Genomic DNA, 15,320 nt, shown 5'->3' with positions numbered 1-15,320 from the left:
CGATTGGGAAAGTCAATCACTTCCGCTATCTTGGTGAATGGGTCCACCCCAATGGTAGAGATGGTACATCCATCCTAGAAAGGTGTAACAAACTCAATGCAGCGTACCAACTATCCCACAACCATTATAATAAGAGGTGCATTTCGAAAAATGCTAAGATCTGTCATTACAAAACTGTTGTCAGACCACAGTTTTTGTACGCCTCAGAGACCCTCCTGATGAACAAAAAAGGCACCATGGATGATCTAGAGAAAGCCGAAAGACGTATCCTCAGGAAAATTCATGGACCGAGATTGCTCCCAGATGGAACCTACAGACTTAAATCGAACTCTGAGCTGTATCGACAGTTAGAATCAGCCAATACCAGCATGCAACGTAGGAGGCTTAAGTTCTACGGACACCTACAATGAATGGACAGCAGCAGACTTACCAAGAAGATCTTTTCTCTGGTTAAAAGCTACAAGACTGGAAGCTTGTGGCTTAATGAAGTACAGAGGGACTTGGATTCGGCTGGGATTTCAGACATTGATATAGAAGATCGTTCCAAATTTTGTGCTATGGTACAGTCTTGGACCCCACCACCTAGAGTTCCTAGAAGTCGGAAGCCCCTTTCACAGGAGAGAAGGGAGAAATTATCAGCAGGGCTCAAGAGATATTGGGAACGAAGAAGAGCATCGAGGAAGAACTAGTCATCAGCGCTCCTTAGTGGGCTTAAATCAATAATAATAATTAAGTAAGAATGTAATACACCTCAAGATATGGCAGAGTACATCACTGATTTCAGAGGATATTTCTTATCTTCTCCCATTTAGTCACGGCTATTTACATGTAAATTTTTCACGAGGAGGTTATTTCTCTACATGCATTTCAAATATGTTTTTATGATAGGCTACATATACGGTTATGTTAAGTTACGCTGTTTGAAGAAGAAAGCTGAGGTGTTTGCCACATAAATCTCTGGAGTGATACCGTATTTTTCCGAATCCAAGACTTTTTTCTCAGAATCTCATGCGAAAACTCAAGGGTTGTGGCATTCGCGGCCTAACAGTAAGTTAATGGATACCACTAGCAACTACCGCGGTAACCACGCTCCTTCTTTTCACATGCGCAGAACTCGTTGACAATAAACGACCGCCTCTTTACTACACATCGCTAGCCGCGACAACCGGTTGTGCAGTGCCTGTGTGTTTCTCAAATCTGCAGAATGGCATCAAAACATGCGACCCTTCAAATTCTTAGAAAAGCCATGGCTACTCAGTGGCAGAGTCATAACGCGTCTATTGTACTTGACGCTTAGTAAAATTAAGCTTTATACACAGCAGGAATATTTTCGTGATGGATAGTCGTACTGTAAAGACACGTGGAAAAGGTATTGCCGGCAAATTTTCAACGGGTTCTAGTCGATATTATGATGCCAATTTTAAGTTAATGTTTATTAAACACTCGGAAATGTAGAATAATTGTGCAGCCGCAAGAAAATACGGCATAGGCCTAACTAAAGCCAATACTTGACGTTAGCGTGAAGACAAACAGCTAAAAAAAATGCGTACTGCACAAAAAACGCATTCAGTGGTCCGCAACAAGGACGCTTTAAAGAAGTCGAAGGTGAAATTGTGAGGTATGTGCACGAAAAACGCAAGGGCGGAATAGCCATACCGTGGCGCAATAAACTCGTTCGTTGACTTTCAACGTTCGCGATTAGGCCTATACATCGCTAGCCGCTGAATTTGGCCGAACCCGACAAGCGAGGCGTGCGTGTAGCGGTAGCCAGTTATATCTGACGCTGTGTGAAAGTAACACTTTTATAGATAGCAAGAATAATTTCCTGATGGATCGTTGTATTGTAGAGACGCATGGAATAGGTATTGCCGGAAAATTTTCAACGAGTTCTCTTCGGTATTATGATGCCAATGTTAAGTTAATGGCCCTTAAACCCGCGGAAATAAAGAATAATTGTGCAGCCGCAAAAAGAAAGAAAAAACGGCGTGACGAAAATCAACGTTCGGCATTTAAAAATAGTCTAAAATGTGTAGGCCTACTGTACAACAAGGCATTCATATGATTTTACACACTTCTTTTTGAGCCTGATTTAAATTTTTTGAAGGGAAAAGTGGGGTTCATCTTGGATTTGGAGAAATACGGTACTATATTTTTTTCAGAAATAAATTAAACATACACTTTCACCTAGTATCGGATTACGAAAAATAACAAACACGTAAGCTGTAGTGTGGACATCATCTGCAGAAACACAAGTTTTGAACAAACTGATTGCCGTTTCATACCGATTTTAATGTGCATGAAGGGTTTTCCTACTTTTATACAAAAATCGGATATAACGACAATCCGTTATAGCGAGTGAAGTTTTCGCTGTTGTGAATTCTCGCTATAACGGACTTCTACTAATTAAGAACATGAGAAAAGGTAAATTCTTAAATGAACTAGAAAGTTTATATATTTTCTTGGATCAGATAAATAACAAAAATAAAAATCTTAATGATGTCACAGACGTATAAAAGCTCATTACATGAATTGACACCCGATTTGTTGAATACAGTTAGAACAAATAAAGTCCCCTCATATATTCAATTCTATAGGTTCCAGCTCTCCAAACATCAGGCCCACTCCGGCCAATCAGAGTGGCTCCCCTCCTTTAACAGCTGACGCATAAAGCTCCACCTAACCCCCCTTCCCCTGGGTTCCCATGCCCCTCCACCTACATGTTTCACACCACCTCTGCCACATAGATATAACACTAGAAGAACAGGAGGATATATACAACATCTAGGCATACATGTAAGTAACAGTTCTAATCCAGTAAACATGGAGAACCTAACTTTTCCAGGAGGAAAGATATTCTGGACGTGATTGCTGGTAAAACCAGATGAGCTCTACAGAGAAACCGAAGTAATAGATGGTATTAGTGATCACGAAGCTGTTTTTGACGTAGTTAAAAGTACATGTGATAGAAAAGAAGGTCTTAAAAGTAGAACTATTAGGCAGTACCACATGGCTGATAAAGGTAGTAAGGAATGGTAAAGACCCACTATATTACAACAGAGAAGTAAAGAGACTAAGAAAGAGATGGAGATTGTAAAGGAATAGAGTTAGAAATGGCTGTGGAAGTAAGGAGAAACTGAGGGAACTTACTAGGAAATTGAATCTAGCAAAGAAGGCAGCTAAGGATAACATGATGGCAAGCATAATTGGCAGTCATACAAATTTTAGTGAAAAATGGAAGGGTATGTATAGGTACATCAAGGCAGAAACAGGTTCCAAGAAGGACATTCCAGGAATCATTAATGAACAAGGCGAGTGTGCATGCGAGGATCTTCAAAAGCCAGAAGTATTCAGTCAGCAGTATGTAAAGATTGTTGGTCACACGGAAAATGTCCAGTTACAGGAGGTCACTAATACTAAAGTAGTATTAAAATTTACCTATGATAACGACATTTACAATAAGATACAAAAACTGAAAACTAGAAAAGCGACTGGAATTGATAAGATTTCAGGGGATATACTAAAGACAACGGGTTGGGATATAGTACAATATCTGAAGTACTGTATTTATTTGATTATTATTTGCATGAAGGAGCAATGCCAAATGAATGGAGAGTTGCTATAGTAGCCCCTATGTATAAAGGAAAGGGTGATAGACATAAAGCTGAAAATTACAGGCCAGTCAGTTTGACATGCTTTGCATGTAAGCTTTGGGAAAGCATTCTTTCTGATTATATTTGACATGTTTGCAAAATTAATAACTGGTTCGATAGAAGGCAATTCAGGTTTAGGAAAGGTTATTCCATTGAAGCTCAACATGTAGGATTCCAACAAGGTATAGCAAATATATTGGATTCAGGAGGTCAGATGGATTGTATCGTGACTGACCTGTCTAAGGCATTTGATAGTGTGGATCATGAGAGACTACTGGCAAAAATGAGTGCAATACGACTTGACAAAAGAGTGACTGAATGGGTGGCTATATTTCTAGAAAATAGATCTCAGAGAATTAGAGTAGGCGAAGCTTTATCTGACCCTGTAATAATTAAGAGGGGAATTCCTCAAGGCAGTATTATTGGACCTTAATGTTTTCTTATATATGAAAGATATGAGTAAAGAAGTAGAATCAGAGGTAAGGCTTTTTGCGAATGATGTTATTCTGTATAAAATAATAAATAAGTTACAAGATTGTGAGCAACTTCAAAATGACCTCGATAATGTTGTGAGATGGACAGTACGCAATGGCATGATGATAAATGGGGTTAAAAGTCAGGTTGTGAGTTTCACAAATAGGAAAAGTCCTTTCAGTTTGAATGACTATGTTGTTGGAGTGAATGTTCCTTATGGGAATGATTGTAAGTACCTAGGTCTTAATAAAAGGGAAGATCTTCATCGGGGTAATCACATAAATATGATTGTAAATAAAGGGTACAGATCTCTGTACATGGTTATGAGAGTGTTTAGGGGTTGTGGCAAGGATGTAAAGGAGAGGGCATATAAGTCTCTAGTAAGACCCCAACTACAGTATGGTTCCAATATATGGAACCCTACCGGAATTACTTGATTCAAGAAGAAAAAATCCAAACAGCAGCAGCTTAATTTGTTCTGGGTGATTTCCGACAAAAGAGTAGCGTTACAAAAATGTTGCAAAGTGTGGGCTGGGGAGAATTGGGAGAAAGGATATGAGCTGCTCGACTAAGCGGTATGTTACATGTAAAAACTCTCATATTTATTGTATTTATTGTATTGAATAGGTGGAAAGCAAATTAATATTTGTATTATTTTATAAGCGATATGTTCCGAGCTGTCAGTGGAGAGATGGCATGGAATGACTTTAGTATATAAATTTGAAACAATTAAGTTTATTGAAGTGGTCAACCTATTCAATACAATACATTTGTGAGAATGTTTATAACTCAAGCATGACACTTAAATTGGAACATTGTTGTGGGCATCATCAGCCTATCTCTCAGCCTCAAAATCAATTGTCATCAGGATCCCAATACATTCATATTAAACCATTATATACCTAAAATAGTAGTACGAGTTAAAAATACAATGTGACGGTCCTTTACTGACAGGTAAACAAGATTTAGTGGAGTTCTTGAAAAAGTCTTTGAAATAATTTGTAAGATATCTGGTGTTGGCACTTGTTAAAATAATTATCATGTGGTTAGGCACTCTCAGTCTTATGAAACAATGTTTAACGTTTAAAGAATACATTAACACTTGATACAAAATAAACACCACGTTAAGACACTATGTACAATACATTAAAACTTGAGATATAAAATAAACACCATGTTAAGAAACTATGTACAGTCACAGGAGAAAGATTTAAGTGAAAGTTGTCTGGATGCTATGCAGTTCATTACATGCAATGACATTAGTAGACAAATAAGTTTGAGTGGTCTTTAAAAATAGGAAAGATGACAATATGAAGATAAAGTTGAAATTTAAGAGGACAAATTGGGGCAAATATTTGTTTATAGTAAGGGTAGTTAGGGATTGGAATAACTTACCAAGGGAGATGTTCAATAAATTTCCAATTGCTTTGCAATCATTTAAGAAAAGACTAGGAAAACAACAGGTAGAGAATCTGCCACCTGAGCGACTACCCTAAATGCAGATCAGTAGTGATTCATTGATTGAACTGTCACTTCATCCAGTTTTCCTGCTTTCAATAGTGTTCGTACATTCCATGTTCCCATCTTCATGGCGGTTTTAGAGGGATTTTGCTTGCTAATGACTTGAGAAGCCCTCATACCTCTCCTGCCAGATCTTCGGTTCCGAAATCCATGATCAGTAGTTAATGTTTCCTCATTAATGTCAGCTTCCATGGTTGCATTCTACTTGGAATATCCTTAGAATATTTAATGGAGTGGTTTCCCATTGCCTTCTCCATTCTATGCCGTTGACCAATATGTATCGATTCATCTCCTGTTAGGGGCAATTTCTCACCCCAAGGACAAGAGAGTACCCTGACCTCAATTCGTTCATCCACCCTCAGAGAAGGCTGTTGACGACCTTGAGGTGAGCCACTTATACCGGTGGCCACTCGGTTCCCTTTTAGTCGCCTTTTACAAAAGGCAGAGGTTACCGTGGGTGAATTCTAACCCGCAGACCACACCTTCAAAAACTGAACTTCAGAATAGACGTGATCAATAAAATATGCTACAATATGTACTTTTGATTAGTAGTATCACTTCATGAGAAGTGATAATTTAAATTCCTTTAAGTTAAGTTTAATACTAGTTACAAGAGCTGGAGCTCTATATTTCGGAGATTTATCAGGGACCCGAAGAGCAATACAAGCAAATAGCAGGAGACCTCTCCAGCAGTCCTTAGTATTATCTGAAATGCAACTCTCTATTACATGACATAAATTTTCGACAACAAAATACCTAGCACCATTGGGAATACAATGTAACATACGTATATTATCCTTACATGAAGCCAGTTCCTCATAAAAAAGAATCCCGTGATGTCGTTATTGTACTATCTCCTCCAACAGGCTTATCGGGATGAGTTTTGGACCACTGAATACGAAGACCTCTCGTACCTTTAACAAATTTATCGCAGAGAGGACAGTTTTATTAACTCGGTGCCAACTATGGAAGAAGTTTACAAATTTCTTAGTAATTCGCACAATGGACACAGCCAAGAGTCAGAAATACTAGTAAGAACCTGAATTTCCACATCAGAGATGTCAGCACAAATTCCATGAATCCATGAATGGCATATCTCACAGAGAAGTGATACGTTGGATCTAGTGTCACCTGATTTCCTACATAGACGACAGGCAACCATTCGTTATTTTCCATCTGACACACACAATAACAAAGAATAACTAACTTAAACATTGAATATCATATTGGAAATACACAACGCTTGAGTACTAACAAAACATGGCTACCGTTCCGTAACTGGTGTAAAGGACACCTAGGTGGTGTTAACTAACACAGTATACCTTTCGAAAAGGTCAAGGAGATATTTTACAATTAGCGACAAACAAGAAACTATAACAAGATGGCTGTCGTCTTTTTCACAGCTAAACTTAAGAATTTAGTGGAAATACTGTCATTTAAAAAAAACTCAGCCACGAAAGACAGCACAATCACATATGTAAAACACACTAACAAATTTTGCAATCAGTCGGTGAACCCCAAATGAAGCCAAAACCCAAAGTGAGCCAGAGTGACTCCAGCAATCCCAGAAATACCTGGGATGAGCTCAATAAAGTTTAAATTTCATAATGTTTTTGAACTATGCCCTAAGTCCCACTGCTGGGAGTATCAGATTTCAGAGTCAATAATTTTCAACATTTTATTATGATTTGAATTGGTTAAATTTGGATCACATTTCTGAGTACAACACTGTAGGCTGCTCATGACTGTTAAAGAGTCTTAGTAAAGAGCATGCACCTGTCTGAAACAAAGACCTTTCTTATTAATTTCAAGTTGACCGAATTATGGTCACTCAGCCACGTCGGTCTTGAAGTAGGAAGTGAAAAAATAGGCCATTCGATGGTAGGGTTAGTTTGCATTGGATGTACACTTGCACGAGTAAACTGGTGGTGCGAGCTTGCGCAAGCTTGCACCAAGAAACAAACTAATCTGATGAAGATGAAAAGAACTAGAATCTTGCTGGCGGGTGTTTACAATGTGCGCACGTTGGACGCGCGTGTAAGCTCGTCGTTGCACCTCGAACTCAATGAAACAAAATAATTTGTTTCTAAACGCAAGAGTGCTGCTCGTCAATTGAAGCTGCGAAGTGCCTTTACCTTTCTAAAACATTTTATTAAAATACTTGAATATCTTAGTTTTTTTTATTTTGTATACTATTTCTCAATTTTGTAGTCATTCTCATATATAGTACTGCTTTAATAATAGTAATGCTTTAATATTTGAAAGTTAAATAAAATTCCTTCATATACAAATTTAAAAGACCAGCTTGTTTAAAAGGATGTAGGTACATTTTTGTAAAACTTTAAGCTCGCCTCAATGTAACAAAGAGCTTTTCTGGAGACACACAGTTCCTAAAATTTGACCTGATTGTCTGAAGATTAATGGAGTTATTTTCTTCAAGGACGTAATGAAATGTTGAAGGTACAATTCAAAAATACCCAAAGAACTTTTCTGGTTGTGTGAGTAGATCAGTAAAAAATAAGTTTGTATTCTCCGTCTTCTTTTCTAACCGTAAAATGTTCATTCACCCATTCTTCTCTTATACAACTCAATCCATAGCCAAAAGCTTTAAAATGCTGTTTTCCATTATAAAACTCTCGTCGTCCGATGAATCCATTTTGGAAGCCTACTTGAAACAGTGTTGCATACAGCATAACCACTTCACGCACATGCGAGCCACTTGTGCAAGCTCGCATCACCAGTTAATCATGCACGTGTATATCCAGTGTAAACGAACCTTTAGGTACATATTGTGAGTAAACAGGGTACAATATGTATGAGATTTCATTTCTACACAACACAGTATCAATCTTTTCAGAATTATTACTAATGAGGGAAGTACCCCGGCTCAAGCGGCTAAAACCGACAGAAAGTGGGCTTAAAGTATACAGTTGTACCTATGTCAATAGCTATCAAGGCCATTCATCTGTAAAAGTACATGTTCGGTCGCCAGCACCATCTGACTGTCAGTGCACAAACCGCACTGCATTGGAGCTGTACACGCAATGCCTGTTAGTCAGTTGCAGTGTGTCGTAGTATAGTGCACACGCAGATATCCGACATGAGTAGGTGGAAGCCAATCAACCCTGTGAATGTTGTGAAGTTGCTGGTATGCCGACGCTACACACTGGATAGTGAAGATGTAAGTGGCGGGGAGGATGGGCTATTTGCATGCATGTTATATGATATCATAACGCAGAAATACAATGGATTTGTAACAGAATTATATACTGACACATTGGAAAGTAATGGTGACTGTGAGGCGGATGGCGTAGAAAAAACAGCACAAGTGTGAGGGTTCCAACCGTACCGACAATCCAGCAATGGAAGGAACTACACGTGACAGTGATTTCGCTCCTTCACCCCCAAAACATGTACGAACAAGTGTGATATGGAGTACTGATGACCGAACATTATACAACATTTATGAGGATTATTATAATCGCGGTTACAATTCTTATCAGAAACTAATGAAGCGTTATAGCTGCATTAGGTCGAAATCAAGCTGCAAGGTAATTTTACATTATGTGACGCGCAAAAGGCAAGACCCAGGTCTGTTCACGGGAAACAAAACATTAAAATTGAAAGCTTTAAAAGAGTCTGTAAAAGCACAATTTGACAGAGCTAGAGATAATAGATCAGTGGTCCACTACTGGCACATTCAAGCATGGGCTCTGGAGGCTGCTAGAGCAGTTTCTCTGGACAATTTTAAAGCTTCATTCCATTTTGTCAGGGCCTTCAAAGACGAATATAATATTTCGTCCAGACATATCACTATGTTCAAGGCTCGCAAAGAGACTAAAGAAGAGCATGTTATTATACAAACAGCAGAAACATTTCTGGCAAACCTGAACATGTTTATTCAAGACGGGAATATAAATGAAGGAATGTGTGTGGAATAGTGATCAGAGCCAATTTTTTTATGAACTAACGTCTTCTCCAACACTTTCAAACAGAGGGGAAAAATCAACAGTTGGTCTGGTACAGTCTGTGAATAGTTCTAGGCATAATTACACAATTGATGTGGCTGTGTCCATGAATGGCAAATTAGCGAACAAGCTTTACATTTGTCTGCAGGAAAAGGATGGAACGTTTGGTCCGCAGGTTGCAAAGAAACTGACAGCAATGTGTCCATGGAACATCCATGATGAAGCGAGTAAGAGTGGAAAAATGATTAAAGCACATATGAAAACCTTCTTTAATTCGGGCCTCGATGAACATGTTGGTGAGAGGGGTCTATTACTTTGCGATTCCTGGTCAAGACACAAAGACTACAGCATCATTGAAGAATGTTTTCCAAATAAAGATATTACATTAAAGATATTGCCACCAAACACAACCAAATACTGTCAACCTCTGGATGTATATTTTTTTAGGCAATACAAGCTCTATGTCAGACATCTTGTTGATTTTGTACATTTGCAAATAGATACCACGCAGTCCATGTTACATGATCGATACTTCGTCATCCGTCTTCACTCTGTCATCTACAACCAACTATCTGCATCGAGATACAGACCTATGTTAACGTACGCCTAGCAAAGAGCAGGTTATGATGTGGATGTTCCTGTTGCTTTGTTTGATAATGTGGTCACCGTTGCATTTGAGTTTGGACGATTGCAATGCGGGAACATTGTAAATAATGTAGTATGTCTACATGTTTCCCTCTTTAAGTGTGCATACTGTTCCATTCCGCTGTGTTTTAATCATTTCATTGAAACTCCACATTTACACTTTGACATCGAGTACAGGACAACACAGTATCTCCTATTGTGGGAAAGATGACTATTTCAACACGGTACTGCATGTGTTCTTGTTACAAGCACGTGTTCAACCTTTTGCCAGAAGATACTGCACCACATCTGTTTCTTGTTACTATAATGGTCCAAAGTGCCTGTTGCACGGTAGTTTCTGCTGCGAATTGTGTTTCTACAATCTTTGTACACCGTAACTTCCAAACATTGATCGTACACTAACGCAGGGTTGTACAGATAAATGCCCTTGATGGGTAGTAGAACAGATATATCTTCGTATGTTAAACGCACTTCCAGTCGGTTTTAGCAGTTCGAGCTGGGGTACTTCCCTCGTAAGAGTATGAAATGGAAAATTAACAGAGCAAGAGGAACCCTTTTTCACAAAATAATAGCTTCTGAGATATGTTGTTGCTAAAAGAATACAGGTATTGACTGATTTCATTTATACAGGTGTGAACAACATATGGAGCAAACTTCAGTCCTGGATTACAGAACATACTATTCTGAGACCTAAAAGCAACATAGTTCACAAAATAAATAATTTAACACCACAACATTCAACATAGACATAGATATTCACCTCTCTAGTTATTTATCATGTAGTCTGGAACTGGTGAAATGCACACACGCATATAGAATAGTCAGAAATATATAGTGGCACTCAATGAAGCATGTTTTGGGAGTTTAGCCACTCACTGTGAAGGTGAAAGCAGAACAAATTGTGCTGCATAGCAAAGATTTTAACTGAATATGGAATGCAATTTCATCGTTCAGTCATTAAAATACAGACAGGTCAACTGAAACACTTTAGTCAGAAAAGAAGACCTTAAATGCCCTCAATCATTTCACTGAGTTAAATGCCTTAATAGGTAAAGGACAAAATAATGATGACTAATGAATAAGGAAACAATTTGTGAAATGAAACTAAAAATGGTGACGTCAGACTAAAATTTATGTGATATATGCTGCCACACTTTAAAAGAAACAGGTCTTATCTTTTTTTTAAACCAAACCCCATGGCGAAACAGCCGTGAAGGGCCATGGCCTACCAAGAGACCGCTGCTCAGCCTGAAGGCCTGCAGATTACGATGTATCGTGTGGTCAGAACGATGGATCCCGTCGGCCGTTATTCTTGGCTTTCTAGACCGGGGCCACCATCTCACCATCATATAGCTCCTCGACTGTAATCACGTAGGCTGAGCGGACCTCGAACCAGCCCTCAGATGCAGGTAAAAATCCCTGACCAGGCCAGGAATCAAACCCGGGTAAGAGGCAAGCATGCTACCCCTACACCACGGGGCGGGCATTTTATCTTTAAAATGATAATAATATTATAATAATTTTGTATAGCAGAACTATGGTATATCTTCCTCATCACTGAAAATACATACATAAGATTTCAGGCTCATCAAGATCTAATCTAATGTAGAATAGTTTCTTTCTAGTAAAACTACTCTACCTACCCTTTTTTTTTTTTTTTGGCAGGCACTCATCCTCTGACATTATTTATTAAAAATATTTTTCTTTTGGGTACATACCTAGCGAACTAGACACCTTGCGACGGCGAAGTACTGGCAGAAGTGGGCCCTGCGTAGCAAGCTGCTGAGCAGTGGACACTGCCTTGTCCAAGTAGGGCCGCAGGCTCTTGCTTGAGCAGTACTGTTTTGAGTCCACACACTGAAAAAAGTAACCAAAAAGTTTCATCATGAAATTTATAAGTGTGTGTTCATTAAAACAGAGAAATTACTGGGTCTACAATGAAATGTTCTACTTTTGTACATATATTCAACCTAATGAATACCAGAACACAGAGACTAACAAGGCTTCTCATTAAGTACACTCTTGCTCTTTAATATCATTAAATGCACTAAACAATGTAAAATAATCACTTAATGATATTATAATAAATACTCTTAATAATGTTAACCTGATAAGCAAAGGTTATTTCATGTTTACATTTTTTTCTGTATTCCAATAAACAATTCGAGCTGAGCAGCTCACAACAGAGTACTAGCCCTTTGAGCTCAAGCTGGGAGCAGTGTTGCCAACTTAGCGGATTTTCCGCTAAATTTGGCAGAATTAGAAGACTGTCAGCGGAGAAATAAATCATTTAGCGGGCAGCGGAATTTTTGGCAGATTTCTAGAATTATTATAGTGGAATTTAGTGTTTGATCCATTTTACATTTTTTAAATTCAAATTTGTACTCCAGTCTGTCTCCGAGCTATTCCGTATTTCTTGTCAGGAGCTAGCAGTCACATGAGGAAAACACATAATTTGGATCTGATGTTATGAGATCATAGTATCATAAATTTGTAATACGTGGGGAATGGGTACCTATCTCTTAGTTACAATTTATTAAAATTTGTATCCACCTTATTCAATACATTAAAATGTTGTTAAGATGAAATTACAACATATATTTTATCAGAACTAGTTTCAACGCCTTATTTTGCATCATCATCAGCTGATATACATTTAAGGAAACATTGGCAAACACACATGTTTATCTATGTCACATAAAACAAATTTTAATATGTTTTTTAAAATTTTAATATATTTTTTAAAATTTGTTTTATGTGACGTAGATAAACTTATGTGTTTGCCAATGTTTCCTAAAATGTATATCAGCCGATGATGATGCAAAATAAGGCGCTGAAACTAGTTCTGATAAAATATATGTTGTAATTTCATCTTAATAACATTTTAATGTACTGAATAAGGTGGATACAAATTTTAATAAATTGTAATCTTGGTTCAATACGGACGAATAATGAAATTTATTAACTTAACCATCTCTTAGTTGATGAATGACGACAGATAATGAAACTGTGAGAGAGTAGCATTTATATTTATGCAATGAAGGAAAACCGTTTTATGAAGTAGCCTGTTCTGTGTGTGGCCCTTGACTTAGGGGATTCCTAGTTTTCACCCGGCAGTAAAACGCCTACAAGTTTTAGCTCGCCGGCTCGCAGGCACGTGTTAATCCCAGTGAAACTCACAGATTAGGTGAGTGCAGACATTTACTTTTATTCTTCTTCTTGTTTTCGAATGGGTCTACTATGGACCACGTTAAGCATCATTCATTTACGGTTCTTCCTCTTTCGATCGGCCCAGTACTTCTTCATCCTTTCGGAGTGGGCTTCTTTACGTTCTCGTGACCAGTTGTTGCCGGTCCGTTTTTTGCTACTTTGATCTTGGAATCCCTTAATTTTGTTCATGATTTTTCTGTATTCCTGTCTGTTGTATACTACCTGCTGTGATATATTATTTTCCTCCATATCCTCCTTGACCCCTTTAAGCCAGCTAGTTTGTGTCTTCCTGTTCTCCATGTATTCCAGAATTCTCTTGGCTGTTCACTCTGGTGGCATTCTTTTAATGTGTCCGTAAAAGCAGAGTCTTCTCTTCTTGAAGGATGTTGTGATTTTTTCGGTCCTTTTGTATAGTTCCTCATTTGGTCGCAGTCTAAATTCTTGACCCACTTTCCTGGGCCCTAGTATCTTCCTCAAGATCTTCCTTTCTGTCTTTTCAATGTTTTCTAGTAAGCCCTTCCTGTTCAGTGGAATACATTCGATCGCATATAGATTTTCTGGTTCGATGACAGTGTTGTAATGCCTGATTTTTGCAGTGTATGAAACTGATTTTTTATTGTAGACATTTCGACATAACTGGTATGCTGTTTCCCATCTTTCTTGCCCTTTCCTGTAATGCTATTCCTGGTAGTCCTGTTGGGGTTATCCATTCCCCTAGATATTTAAACTTCTGTACTCTTTTAATTGTTCCATATTTGGAGACAATATTTTGTGTCGGATCCTTTTTGTCCTGAATCATTAGTTCCGTCTTTTCGAAGGATATCTGAAGTCCCGTCTTTACAGCAGTCTCTTGAAGTGTTTCAATGTCTTCTGCCAGTATTGCCATATCATCTGCGAATGCTAGACAGTCAATTTTGACTCCAGATCTTCCCAGTGATATTCCATTTTCCACCCCTAATTCTGTCAGTCTCTTCCTCCACTTTCTAACCACTTTTTCAAGTATAACATTAAACAGGAGTGGTGACATCCCGTCCCCTTGTCGGACACCTGTTTCGATCTTGAATGGTTTTGACAACATACCCATAAACTTAACCTGTGATGTAGTGTCAGTGATGGTTTCTTTGATTAAATTTCTAGTTTTTTTATCTATCCCAAACTCTTCTAACGTGCTTATCACGGTTGCTCTGTCGACTGAATCATAGACTTTCTTAAAATCCACAAATACAATCACTAGATTTTTGGCTGTGAGTGCACGTAGTTGTATTATGGAGATTAGGTTGAAAATTTGCTCGCTGCATGATCTCCCTTTCCGGAATCCTGCTTGGTATTCACCAAGTTCTTTTTCTATTATCCCTTCAGTCCTGTTTTGTAGTGCCTTGGATAGAATTTTAGAAGCAACTGGTGGCAATGATATTCCTCTGTAATTGTTAACGTTTGTTCTGTCTCCTTTTTTGTGCAGCGGGTGTATTAATGATGTCTTCCATTCCTTTGGGATGCTCTCTGTCTGCCAAATCTCCTCAAACAGTGCTTCTAGCTGAGTCACTAAGTGTTCTCCGGCATATTTCAATAACTCTGCAACTATTGAATCTTCACCTGACGTCTTATTGTTCTTCAGTCCTGTTATTATTCCCCTGATTTCTTCTTTATTAGGTGGTTCTGAGTCCGGTGTCTGGTTCTTGGGTTTCTCAAACATTAGAGTTTCCTCAGGTTTTTTACAGTTCAGTAGTTTCTGGAAATAATTTGCAAGGTGTTGGCAATTCTGTTCATTTCCAGTGATTAGATTTCCTTCGTCATCTTTGAAGCATAGGGTTGGCGGTTTGTATCTTGTTAAGTTCCTCCTGAATGTCTGGTA

The 15,320-nt window shown here is 38.3% G+C and overlaps 1 protein-coding gene across 1 annotated transcript in view; it reads right to left on the bottom strand.

The window, feature by feature from the left end:
- The window catches only part of LOC136866665 (transforming growth factor beta receptor type 3), a 310,806-nt gene that overhangs the window by 120,772 nt on the left and 174,714 nt on the right, over positions 1–15,320 (bottom strand). Inside the window, exon 13 of the mRNA XM_068227001.1 lies at positions 11,977–12,115. Coding sequence (XP_068083102.1) covers positions 11,977–12,115 — 139 coding nt within the window. The remainder of the gene's footprint in view (positions 1–11,976; positions 12,116–15,320) is intronic.

The sequence above is a fragment of the Anabrus simplex genome, chromosome 3, assembly GCF_040414725.1.
Source record: "Anabrus simplex isolate iqAnaSimp1 chromosome 3, ASM4041472v1, whole genome shotgun sequence".
NCBI lineage: Eukaryota > Metazoa > Arthropoda > Insecta > Orthoptera > Tettigoniidae > Anabrus > Anabrus simplex.
This window is presented reverse-complemented; position numbering and strand designations above follow the sequence as displayed.